Raw genomic sequence first — 13,661 nt, forward strand, 5'->3', positions numbered from 1 at the left:
ATATGACCATAGCAGGTATGAATGTTTACATAAATATTTATCGACCAATCAGTATCGGCTGGCGATAAAAATTAAGGTTGGTAGACTTTAAATAAAAGTTGTGTAAATTTCCGCTAAATAGCATTTTCGAAGGTTCTAGAAGCTTTGTTTAAGATTATAAAAAGCTGGAGTACGAGTGCACTATTTTAAACGAGAATGCATGTGAATAAAAATGAGAATATCTGGCCAACTCTTAATTCAAGAATTACTAAAGATTGTTATAGCATATCGTAAAAAAAAAAAACCCTCAACTGGAGAGAAAGCTAAGCACCAGCCAAAAATATAATATATACACATATATTGACACACTTCACTGATGTGTGCACGCATATACATACATTCAAATAATTATATATAATATACGTAAACAAAAAAGGAAACGAAAACGGATGTAGTTTTTCTATTAACACAACATTTATATGCATAATTCAATAACGACAAATAAAATTTAAATAAAAAACGGATATAACATATCAATATCGATTATGATATCGATCACAAAACCACAAATTTATGGGTGAGATGTAAAACCGGTAGAGATCCTCTTGGCAACGAAACAAAACAACCGAATGCAATCTGCGATGCAGCAGAGTTTGCAGCTTGTGTGATGCACCAAAAAATCTTTTGTTTCTGCATTTTAGGCTGGTAGCTTTGCAGGAATTGTGGTGGTAGATACAAACTACTTCGTAGGAGTATAATTGATTGAATCGACTCCTGTTGTAGCTTGTACTAGCTTAACAATTCTGGAAAGATGAAAGACAAAACCCATCGACTATACCCCTGCCCGGATGTAAAATAACGAAGCTTGATACTTTAGGGTAATAAACTACATTATGTACAACACATCGATAATAATAATAATAATAATAATAATAATAATAATAATAATAATAATAATAACAACAACAACAATTATGATAATAAATGCCCTGATGCAGTACCAAGCAGTGGCTCTCATTGCTTTTGACCTTAATTGATTGGAAGTGTTATCATGTACATTGTTTTGTCTTGGTATAAAAAGATGGGTTACAGCAAATATTCTGCTTAATAGCACAGATTTACTTGTCAGTTGTTTGACCTTAACGAGTTGAGCATGTCCCTTGGTGGCTGACGATATGTGCATCTCTGATCATGAGCAGAAGTAGTGGTGGGGCATCATAGCCATGTGTTGAAAGGAATTCTTTGGGGTTTGAATAATTTACCTCTGGAAACATGGGGGTTTTGTTCATCATTCTTAAATATCCCTTATTCAGGCTTTTGAGCGGGATGGGCGACTCAACCTGCAGAAAATTCAAACTGGGCCCCACCTGCAAGGTCATGCGCTGTTTATCTCGATATGAGATCACCATGTTGCACACATGGTGATGCATGTGCCTGGTGTACCCTTATTAGACGCATAGTCATGACAGGTATATTGGGTTTCGTATATTTGTACCCCAGTGTCACTTTGATGGCATGCGCTGGCACAAGGCCAGCAATTACAGAGGAGTGGATTGGTTCTATCGATTCCAGTTCTTGATTGGTGCTTTGCTTTATGGATCCCGAAAAGACAAAGTTGGCCATGATGGGATTTGAAATTCAGATCTTAAAGAGTCGGAATATTGCATAACATTTTCCTGGTGCTCTAACGTTACTTCCATTCAAAGGTACATGGTTTTGGAGGTTGGGAACATTCAGTAGAATGAAGCAGGGAATGGGATAACTGGGCGCTGCTGTTTGGACGCTGGCGATTTGGTACGGCTGACTGGTTTGGCAACAGTACGTTTTGGCTTCGGAGGAAAACGCATACACACGCACAAAATATATACACATATTCATACAAATTGTGAGACAGAGAAGACACACAGCGAGAGATTACACATACATATAAGCATAACAAGGAGTTTATAAAGAGAGAGGTAGAGAAACATTAGAACATCTGATGTCAAATAAGTCAGCGTCGAATCAGCGGCGCCAAAACAACTGTGCCAAAACCTCTCATAACCAGTGATCCTTAGTATGTGACTGGTATTCATTTTGAGGACGAATCCAGTGGAATTTGAATTCAGTAACTAAATACAAATACAAGACTTGACGATGATATTTGATGATGCATCATTTCTCATTTTGTAAATTGGTTTCGTATTTTATCTTGTAACTGATAGCCAACTGCTGTTTCTGGATTTTAAACTCACAATTGCCATTGACTGAATGACTTGAAGTATACATCGATGTATTTAAATATTTGATTATATCCTATTTACCATAAAGTGGATATACTTTAAGACCGCCACAACACTAAGGTATTCGTTCTGAGAAAGCATCTCATATAGACGTATAGTGCTAAAAAGCCCAGAAATATTCGCAGCAGCAAATATCTTCTGTCTGCTGCTACTGTTTCTGTGCTTTTTTTTGCAAGAGACGCTTTCCCAGGGCGTATATCGCAGTTTTATGGCGTTCTTAAAGCATACCCATGTCAAATAGGATATTAAGATTGCTGTTTGGTGCTAATACTGCTTCTATGGCTAATAACTAACATTTGATTATATTTCACATACCTTCTTGTCGAACAAAGTTCACACATTCAGACTGTGAGACCTTCTGCATTATGAATTGTGTGTCAACCACATCCTTGCTTATTTGAACTGCTTTGACAGGAAACCATTTCAATAATAATGTTGAGTTCGTGTAACTGACTATAAAAAGTAATAATAATAATAATAATAATAATAATAATAATAATAATAATAATAATAATAATAACAATAAGAAGTAAAATTTATAACAAATTAACAAACGATAGCATTAAATAGATTAATCATATCATGGAGTGAACAAAGAATATAAAGAATCTGGAATACGCAATCGAGGTAAATTTTTTATTAAAATAGCCATCTATATGTCATACTAAATGTATACAAACTATTGATGGGGCCTGCTACTGCAATATTTATCCTAAGATAACGCCTCAAATGGTTATGCTGTGTTTAAAGCACAACAAATGTCAGAGAGAAATGAAAATTCGTCTCGGCAGTGGCCAGTGAGAATGCCAGACGCATTTCAGCCTTTTTGGTTCAATGACGTATATTCGCAGTCAGCCACAAATCCGCGCTAGAATTCGTCAGTTCTGATATAGGAAATATGGATACAATATTCACTGATGTTGTGAATAGCTGATGTTATCTCAGGACAAACACTGCTGTAACTGGCCTATCGATTGTGTCTATGCATTAAGTATGGTGCACAGATGGCTATAAAGATTGATTTTCTTTTTTGGGTTTCTACATATCGCTTGTTGAATAGTAAAATAAAAATAATTATGCAGTGAGAAAAGACAATATAAGCTTAATAGCTAGCGCTATTTTAATCTTTTCAGTACAACTTTGGACATGTTTTAGTATTATTAAACTCCTTCGGCAAAGCATAAACCGAAGAAGTGATGGGAGAAACACTAATTGTATGTACAAGAGCAGGCGTAGAAATTAGGATATTTAAGAAATAAATTGCAGAAGTTAATTATTGAAGACCCACTACCACCACCAGCACCACCACCAAAAACAAATTCTTGTCAGTGGCAGAATACAGCTTACTGAAACTAGATGTGTCATAGTTTCTCCAAAAGGCCAGTGTAATTATAATACCATTATCTTATATCATGCAGTGATTGTTTTTATATATAAGGATTTCGTCAGTGACAAAGCGCCCTGCCCAATTTTAATCGAACGGATTCAGAATGTTAAGAATCGATGATAAGACCAATTCATATCTCTCACACTAATATTTATGTTTGATTTACTCCCGACTCTTTCTGTTCATTCCATGTTCTATATTTAGCTCGTCTACTACAGGACTTTTTAACTTTTGAAAATGATCTCATACGCTCCCAAATTCGATGAACGAGTTGTTTTTTTCTTACAGTAAACCATGTTTTCAAATAATTCGATTGTCCGGAGTTTTCCTTTTACTAAATCTCATGTCTTCATTCATTCAGTGTATTGAAAGAAATTATTTGTATTCGAGAGTTTAATCATCATCAATACAACAAATGAAAACGGGATATGTTGCTAACACAAACATGACTGTACTTCTATTAATATTAGACTAAATTAATTTATTAGTAGTGTATATTCATGTGTTTGAAGATAAAATTACAATAAATCGATACTTCGACTCAAAATAGAAAAAATCTGTTCAAAAATAAGTTTGCCTCAAACATTCTGATAAATCGTATCAGAATTAAAATACTGCTGGATTGCAACATCAATTTCTTAAGAAGTAATTTAGTCTCTCAACTGGTTCTAATAGCTATGGACTTTTTGAAGAGGCGGGGGATTCTCCAGGTCTAAAAATGCACAACATACGTCGTGTGTTACAACAGTGCCCTGACGATCCTATCAAGGTATTCAGAGGCTTAAGACAAGGCAAAAGGCGAATTGAATACGTACCATTGAAACACAGAAATATTAATGAAACATAGAGACAAAATATAGACAAATATAACGATCCAATTACACCGTGCAACAAAAACGAACATTATTTCGACTACAGAGACGAGAATAACGTTTTCTAGGGTAGTTTTATGCGTAGATCACGAAAATGGAAGCCGTTTCTCACAGAATGACTCTAGCTTTTCGGCTTTTCAGTTATTACATTAAGGTGTAATATGTCGTTAAAAGTTCGCGATTTGCATTCGCATCTAGCTTTATTTACTCAGAATGCAGCAGACGTCAGCGACGAACATGGTGAGAGATTCCACCAAGACATAAGTCAAATGGAAACTCGATATAAGGGGAAGTGGAGTCCCTCCATGCTTGCTGACTTTTGCTGGTTTCTTCAGACAGATAGACCCGATGCTATACATAGAAAGAAACATAAATATTGTACTAAAATATAGATGTTCTTCCTTTAATAAAAGACACAACGTATTTACTATTAATAACAGAAAACTCGCTTTAATTCTAGGAAAAAGAAAAATATTATTTTCACAGAAAACGGCCACTTTATAGTAAAAAACATTATTTAGTGACGGTCCATTTTACGAAACACTGGAGTCATTTCATGAATAACGGAGTTCATTTTCGTTATCAATGGTAAAAACCGTTCCAGAAAATGATGTTCTCTTCTCTGTAGCAAAATCATTGTTGTACAGTGTTATTTTATCAATCGATGTTTGAATTAAAATAAAATAAAATAGATTTACCCGAGTAAATCCCACAGCCCATTTTGTGGTACATTATCAACCCTAAACATTTTCCCACTCAATAATAATAATAATAATATCTTGCCATTTCCTTCAGAATCCTTTGATTAATATCTAGGAGATCTTGTTTATTCTCTTCGGTCATGTTTTCTTCTCCAGCCTGTTTTCTCATTCTGGTTTATACAAAATATTACAAAATGTTTTTGCTTATCTTCATCCCTCGTATTTTGCTTTCTTGATCAACAATTCCTTTTGTTTCCCTATTAGTTTCAGCTTTCTCATTTGACATAAGACACCTTCTACTTCCTTTCTTTGCATATATTTCATTCCTGTCCTCCTGAGTTAATACTTCTCGTCATTCCCCATTCTTCTGTCTTCATTCATAATTTTCATCTTTTCTCTTCTTTTCACTCTTTCCCCAATTTTTCCATCTATTTTTTCTGCCCCTATCGGTTCGTACTCTACAATTATTGTCCGCTTTAACACACCAAACTCAGTTTCAGAAGCAGAATAATGTAAGAAGTACGTGATATTATATAATTGACAGCACACACATATCGAGGATATATCGTTACAGATCTTTAACGAAGACAGCTAAGAACACAGTTATTGATATGAAAACCGTTGGTAAAACTCCGTATCCAGAAATGCTGATAAACATTTTTTACAAATGAAGTTAGGAACACGTTTATTAATATATAAATGGTCAATGTTCACGGCAATGACATGCCCTGAGACACCTGCGTTAAATCGTCAGGTAAACTCCTCAGGTAGAGTGTGTCGGGTGAGAGAGAGAGAGAGAAACAGAGAAAGACAGACAGAGGAGAGAAAGAAGAGAGAGAGAGAGAGAAGGGAGTGAGAGAGAGTCAAACGAATGCTACTGGTACATAGACACACATAAACACAAACGGTAATGGCATGCGCACATATACACATACCTCCTCTACCTCGCAAACACACACACACACACACACGGGTAATTGCCGTCATTGCACGTCTGTATGTACGTGTTCATTTGCCATTTGCGCTCATTTGAATCCCTTTCTCTTTCCCCCCTCTCTCTCTCTGTCTCTCTCTCGCTGTCTGTCTGTCTCTGTCTGTCTGTCTGTCTCTCTCTCTCTCTCTCTCTCTCTCTCTCTCTCTCTCTCTCTCTCTCTCTCTCTCTATTGCACACACTTTTACCTCCTTCTTTCCATAGCTAACAGATTTTTTACACCAGAGGAATCTGTCGTTATCGTTTTAATATGATGAAGAAAGAGTAAAATGAAATAAAATATACACACACAAACACACACTCCCATGCTCACGAACAACTTGAAATTCTGAAATATCATCGTGCTCAACGACATACACAAATACAACAAGGGCTTTTGAAGACATTTCTACAGATTCTATCAAATTTCATATAAATCCAACCCTTGTAATCCTTCACATCAACTCATCTCGTCATTTAAGTGTTTTATAGAAGCGAGTATTCAAACAATCGCCTTTTGTTTACTCGAGACCCTCGATTATCTGATTCATTGCAAATGATGAAAGGAATTGCGATCAGGCCGATAATTAAACAATGAATAATTAAAAAGAAAAATGAACATACCCCCCCCCCCACCTACCACAACCACGCACACGCGCATACACATACATACACACATACAGACACACATATTTATACATGTGTGCGTGCATGCTGCTGCTGCATATGTGTGTGTATATATATAAATATACATACATACACACACACACACACACACACACACACACACACACATACATGCATATGTGTGTGTGTGTTTGTGCGTGTTTGCATACAAGCATACATGCATATATGTACACATACACATGCATTGAAGAATATGATGTCGTTTGCTAATTTTCATGTTGTTGTTGTTGTTGTTGTCGCTATCGTTATTATTATGGAGCCAAGTGTACCATCCAAAGGAATGGTGCCCAGCGTCAGAGTAAATTGGCCAAGAATCAAAAGGTCTCTTTACCAGTTTGAATTTATAATGAAGTAACGTCGAAGATTAATCTAACGCAGTGGCAAATGGTCTTCTGATCAGACAATCCCCTGATATTTGGCGGTTCTGTAAAGTTTATACATTAATGTTATTATTGCGGTAAAACACAGACCATAAAGTTTACATGGTGACCACATATGCGAGTGATGTTAATTCTTCAAATTGGCCAGGAAATGTCAGTTTTCCTTGTATTGTAGAATAAAGAAAGGTCTCGTCTTTATTTAATCCGGTTTATTGTGAAAAAAAAAATGACAGACAGCCATTTTTTTATTACTATTTATGAGCGATAGCAGTAAAACAAACACACAAACATGTAAACACGCACACACACGCACACACGCACACACACACATCCATTCTAAATCCATAACGTAGAGAAGACTGTTGGTTTATGTATACGTGTCACTAAAACACACACCCAATCCACCCTATTCACATGATCCAGAAACAATCTAGGACAAAATATCTAGTGCCAATGCCAATATGGGTCACAGGCTGAGGATTATAGGAGCGCCAAGATGTCTAACGGAAGCAAAAGGTACGCAAAGTATCCAGTGCCATTCCCTTCATATCCGATTTTATATCTGAGTGACCTTCTCCTACAGACGTGCTTTAACAAAGGCACACACACACACACACACACACACACACACACACACACACACACACACATGCTTAAGTGCCAATCTTGGGAAATCAGGCTTCACAAAAGCAGAAAGGAGAAAGCTGATTCGAAGACTACAGATCCAATCCATCACTAGAACTGTAAATATCCGTAAAACTTTCCAGGAGTTTATAATTTAAATATATATGAGCACGTCTAGATATGCAACTATATGCATGAGAATACATACATAAAGCAAGATATACAAATCTGCGAGCATACATACACACATACACGCATACATACACGCATACATACATACAAAACTCGAAAAATACTTTTTGGTTGTCAAGAAAGTTCTTGCGGTTTTTAACCTTTAAATTCAGAGGCACATATCTCGGCTCAAACAAAACTCTATTAATCGAAATAAACACCGTCAGAATCAACACAAATTGAAATAAAACTGAACAAAGACAGACATACATGATGGCAGTCTACACGATCATGGCATTTGCTGATAGGTAAGTGTCGTTTATGCCCCTGCAAGTATTATATGTCGAGTGCGGCTTGCACAGAATCACAACGACTCTCACGAGTAATAGCAAGAAGCCCAGAGACAAGCAAAATGTAGGATATCCGGTTCAGCAGAGAAGCGGGTTTTATATACGTGTCAGCTTTCTCCTACAGGGATGCCATAACAAAGACAGGGGCTTCGTCACTCAGAGTCGGCTTGCTACGCCCTCGGATGCCAACCCGAGTATTTCTCCGTCCCGTCGCTCATATGTTGGTTAACCCATAAATGGATTCCTAGTAGTTAACCCGTGGGTTCATCTTACATACAACACAAATGTTCTCCGTACAGGTGAACTTATCAACGGACTAGGTTCTACAGATCAGGGATATTATAGGGGTACCAGACCTCTCTACTCCTTTAATCCGTAGATTAGCCTTACTTAATGCTTTTCTAAAAAAAAAAAAAGGTATGCTAGTTCACCGCAAAGGGTAGCATAAAAGCCCTGATCTGTAGAACCTACCCCTTTGATAAATCCCCTGTACGGAGAACAATTGTGTTGTATGTAAGATGAACCCACGGGTTAACTGTAAAGCGAGGAATGTGGTATATAGCTTACGATGTACTGAGGATTCCTGGTTGGACCCCGTTTAAAGATTAGTCTCATTCTTGATGGTGTATCATTCCGCTCCACTCCCATTAACGTTGGGTATTAAAAGAAGTTTAAATGACTGCGAAAACTGAATGTGCAATTGTTGATGATATCTGCAGGTAATCTAAATTGATGAAATTACTCACCATCTTTTACAACTTCCTCTTTCCTCTTAAAAGGCTCGCTTTGTGCCAAAACATGTCCTAAGTAGTCTCTTGTATCAGTTGAATTGATTAGAATAATATCAGTCATTGGGCAAACGTTATCTTATCGCTATTGCATAAATATTTCTAATTAGATTGTTGATATTCATTGCCTTGAATATTTTAAATCTAAATTCAAGAATATTTGACATTAAAAATATCATACAATACTCATTCTAGTTCGCAACATTTCCAAATGTAAGGTTTGCTGAAACTGAGATGAAATCTTCATTTTCGGCTGAAGCTAGGTAATTCATACCTATTGAATGTCACAGCTTCACATCTTCTGGAAGCAAAAAAAAAAAGGCCTCTCTTTTCTAGAAAATAAATCTATGTTATCCATCTTCCATACTTACAGCTGGCTACCTGCATTGAACAAACTTGTTTGTCGAATGGGAAATTTCGAAGGTTCATTTTACATGTTAATGTCATCGTGATTCTGAAAATAAGATGAAAGAGAAAGTAAATAGTGTATTCGTTAAATAATTCATGTAAATAGTTCAAGGTATATTAAGAATAAGCCAGTTATGTACAATAAATATATATATGCATATCTATCTATCTATCTATCTATCTATCTATCTATCTATCTATCTATCTATCTATCTATCTATCTATCTATCTGTCTGCTTAAGTTTCAGTAAATGGTTTTTTAAGATCTTTCATTAACATTTCTTTATCTTGAAAATTGGATTCATTTTTCATTTATGAATTTTCTGATATTTATTTCCTAGAAAACACATTTTACAAACAATTAATTTTACGAACAATTACATTTACGAACAATTACATTTACGAACAATTAAACTTGGACACTCTTAGATAGAAATACAAGTGTTTATGACATTTATAATGTAAATACAATCGTGGAACGGCACCAGCTGTGACATATTATCTCAGAGAAACATCTCAAGGAGACTTAATGTCAAAAACATGGAACTTTGCTCAGAAGATCAGGAAATCACCAAACACAGGCGTTTCGATCTAATTTGGTCTTCTCAGTGGCGACTATTCTTGGATATTCTGAGCTAAGCTGAAAATGCTTGCCCCATTATAGAAATTAGTAAACAAAACATTTAATGATTTGGGCGAAAGCTTGTGAAACTAGAATTAAATTAATATACACACTTGAAACAGACAGATTAAAATACCATTGTGTATAACATTTGTCACATGGAATAGTACTAGCTATAATATTTTGTCAAAAACATAGGGCTTTGCTCAAAACACAGACCTCTTTTATAAGTTTCTGTTAAAACTATTACACTTAGTTTCGATTTTCTTGTATATATAAATAGTTCCATACTATACTATAAATAGTTCCATACATCGGCATTTTACAATTAGTTTTGTGGATCGGATTGATTTTGATAAAATGTTATGCGCAATGCAGTACAACAAATATTTTGCACAAAATAAAGACAAATAAAGTAAATTATATGTACCTCATAGAAAAAAGCGTATTTCCCTCTTCATTTATTCGGAGCATCCTATTTGCCATTGTAACTTCATGGAAATTTGAACGTTTTTCATTTGGGAAATACAAGTCTGGTACCCATATTTCTTTTATAGCATTTGCATCTAGTTCTAAATAGGTTGTGTTAACGATTCCTCGAAACATTAAACGGTGTTCACACCATCGCTGATATAAAAACATACTTAGTGTAAAATCCTGCAATAGAAATGCCAAAGAGAGGTTTTAGTGCCATATCCCAGAATTGTGTATTTGAAAAGAAATTAAATTAATACGTTTGACATAGTATGTGAAATCAGATAATGCAGGATCAGATATTCAAAGACAATCTTAATAAATGGTTTAGAAGTAATTAAAAAGAAAAATAAACTCAAAAGAGCTACGATGACGCTAAGCAGACGGTGAGTGAGGTTGGGACTTAAGTTTTAAACCATTCTTGCCTCGAACCATGGAGAGATTCTAGCAACATCACAGTTAAGTGAGTGGGGCACTTTGGGATTTTATTGTTTAATCCTTGGCAGGAAAAGATCCAGAAACGAAAGCTTAAATATTGTTTGATCTTCAAACATTGTGTTAAGATTAGAGTTGGCAGCTCAACAGCTAATTTGATGGTGAAAGAAAAAAATGAGAAACGTGTTGTAAGCACCACATGATCGAACTTTTCTATTTTTTAGAAACGGACAATACGAAAAAAACAAACAAACAAAAATGTCAAAGCGAAGATCTCAAGTTATTTTAGAGGTCTTATGCTAAAGATGGTGAACTTAACTGTGACCCTACACTTAGAAAGCAAAAACGCCCAATAAATAGGATTTATGCAGTTAGGCCATGTTGGAACTAGGAACAACCTACCATATAGAATCCGGGAATAAACCATGAAACTACATATATCTTCCATCTTAAATAAGTTCTCATCAATGATCCAGCACACATTTACAGCAGAGAAAAATACCATCGAGCAACGTCTATGTTGACTTGAGTTATGTTTTCTGTTCATTTCTTTAGCAACAAAAAATAATCTGGCTGAATTCGTGAATTCACAGCCATATGTAGGAAGTGAATAAAAAAAAAAGGAAAAGTTTGAGTGAAGGTAGAACACCTACAAAAATCAGCATTGCTTGGAAATGCAAGAATTCTTCGCAGAGTTCTTGAAGCATGACCAGTAAACAGGTGTCACCTTAGTCTGCTGGCTGTGGACAGGTGACACTTTCCATCAAACCCAGCAAAATAAGCTGTGAGTTCACTGGTAGTGAACAGCTGACACCGTAGTACATCTGCAGCGTTAGAAGCTGTGCAAAGACAATAAAATGATAATAATAATCCTTTCTACTATTGGCACAAGGCCTGCAATTTTGGGGGATGGGGATAATCAATTACATCTACCCCAGTGCTCAATTGATACTTATTTCATCGACCCCATCGACGGAATTTGAACTCAGAATGTAGCTATGGGCGAAATACGGCTAAGCATTTCGCCCGGTGTGCTAACGCTTCTGCCAGTTCGTCGCCTTAATAATAATAATAATAATAATAATAATAATAATAATAATAATAATAATAATAATAATAATAATAATAATAATAATAATAATAATAATAAGAAGAAGAAGAAGAAGAAGAAGAAGAAGAAGAAGAAGAAGAAGAAGAAGAGTGATGATAATAATAATTAGCAAGTTGAAATGTATTTTTGTAATGTTGTGGTCGGTTCAAGAGTTGCAGTCGCATGATTTAATTATCTACAGCAGTTCCCTCTTTCCGACCCTCTCTAAATTTGTCAGGGTAGCTAACACACGAGCACGTGCGTATACATACATACATACATACATACATTACACAAAGATCAAAGGAGAAGAAGAGAACTTGTGAGTCTTTTTCTAGAGGTTGTCTGAGCGCTTCACCGCAAACAAGATAAATTATAATTATATCTTTTCTTATCGTTGTCTCGATATACTCGTATATATATATATATATACAGACAGACAGACAGACAGACAGACAGACAGACAGAAGACAGACAGACAGACAGACAAACAGATAGATAGATAGATAGATAGATAGATAGATAGATAGATAGATAGATAGATAGATTAAAGACAGGTATTCTCTGTATAGAATAGAATATGCTTCGTAATTCTCAAAAGGTTTAAACTTGAGCAGGTAGAGGAGTAAATGCAAGGATAAGCAAGTTAAGTAAATCGATTTACACAGAATATTAAAAAGATTTAATACAAAAATGGTACGGACAGGAATTAAAAGGGTTAAATAACAGTTTTATGAGACCAGCAGCTGTTTCTGCGGGCTTGATGACCCAAAATAATGATTGTAAATTGATTCCATTATCGGATAATACCAGCCTCCGTCTTCAGGAAGGAATTTTACATTTGAAGTGTGGACAGAATGGAGTTTAAGATGGAAAGACGGAGGCTGGTGTTATCCGATGATAGAATCAATTTACAATCATTATTTTGAACCATCAAGCCCCCAGAAACAGCTGTTAAACTTGCATAACTGTTATTCAACCTTTCAATTATTGTCCGTGCCTTTTTTGTATTAAATGTACTTAATTTTTTTTTTTTGTATATCGACTTGCTTAACTTGCATGTCCATCCTCTCTATCTATTTATCTATCTGTCTTCCTCTATCTTCCTATCTACCCTTCTGTCCTGGCCTCTACTTCACTGCTTCTGTCCCTTCCTCCTTGTTCCACTTCCTCCCTCCACCATCCTCTCTGCTCTCGTGTGACCTGTGGTCAACTTTCTTTTCACTCCAGCCGCTGTGAAGGCAAGACGAACTACTAGCGTTCTACCTCAGATTTGCGTTTGGCCGTACGGCTTTTGAATGTTGTTTTCACTGTCCATTTTTTCCTGTCTTGGTTTGTGTTTGCCACCTTGGAATCCTCTGTGTAGTGGGTTGATCCACTACTCAGGAAGAGACTATTCTAGAGTACGTCCTGTCTGGTCTTCGAAACATCTAGATAGAAT

General features: G+C 35.8%; 1 protein-coding gene across 1 annotated transcript in view; it reads right to left on the reverse strand.

The window, feature by feature from the left end:
• Positions 1 to 13,661, reverse strand: part of LOC106871579 (glycine receptor subunit alpha-2) — a 39,029-nt gene that overhangs the window by 5,737 nt on the left and 19,631 nt on the right. The window contains exons 4-6 of the mRNA XM_014918086.2: positions 10,652 to 10,878; positions 9,563 to 9,645; positions 2,577 to 2,714 (exon numbers count right to left, since the gene is read on the reverse strand). Of these exons, the coding sequence (XP_014773572.1) occupies positions 2,577 to 2,714; positions 9,563 to 9,645; positions 10,652 to 10,878 (448 nt within the window). The remainder of the gene's footprint in view (positions 1 to 2,576; positions 2,715 to 9,562; positions 9,646 to 10,651; positions 10,879 to 13,661) is intronic.

Source organism: Octopus bimaculoides, chromosome 7 (assembly GCF_001194135.2).
Source record: "Octopus bimaculoides isolate UCB-OBI-ISO-001 chromosome 7, ASM119413v2, whole genome shotgun sequence".
Lineage (NCBI taxonomy): Eukaryota > Metazoa > Mollusca > Cephalopoda > Octopoda > Octopodidae > Octopus > Octopus bimaculoides.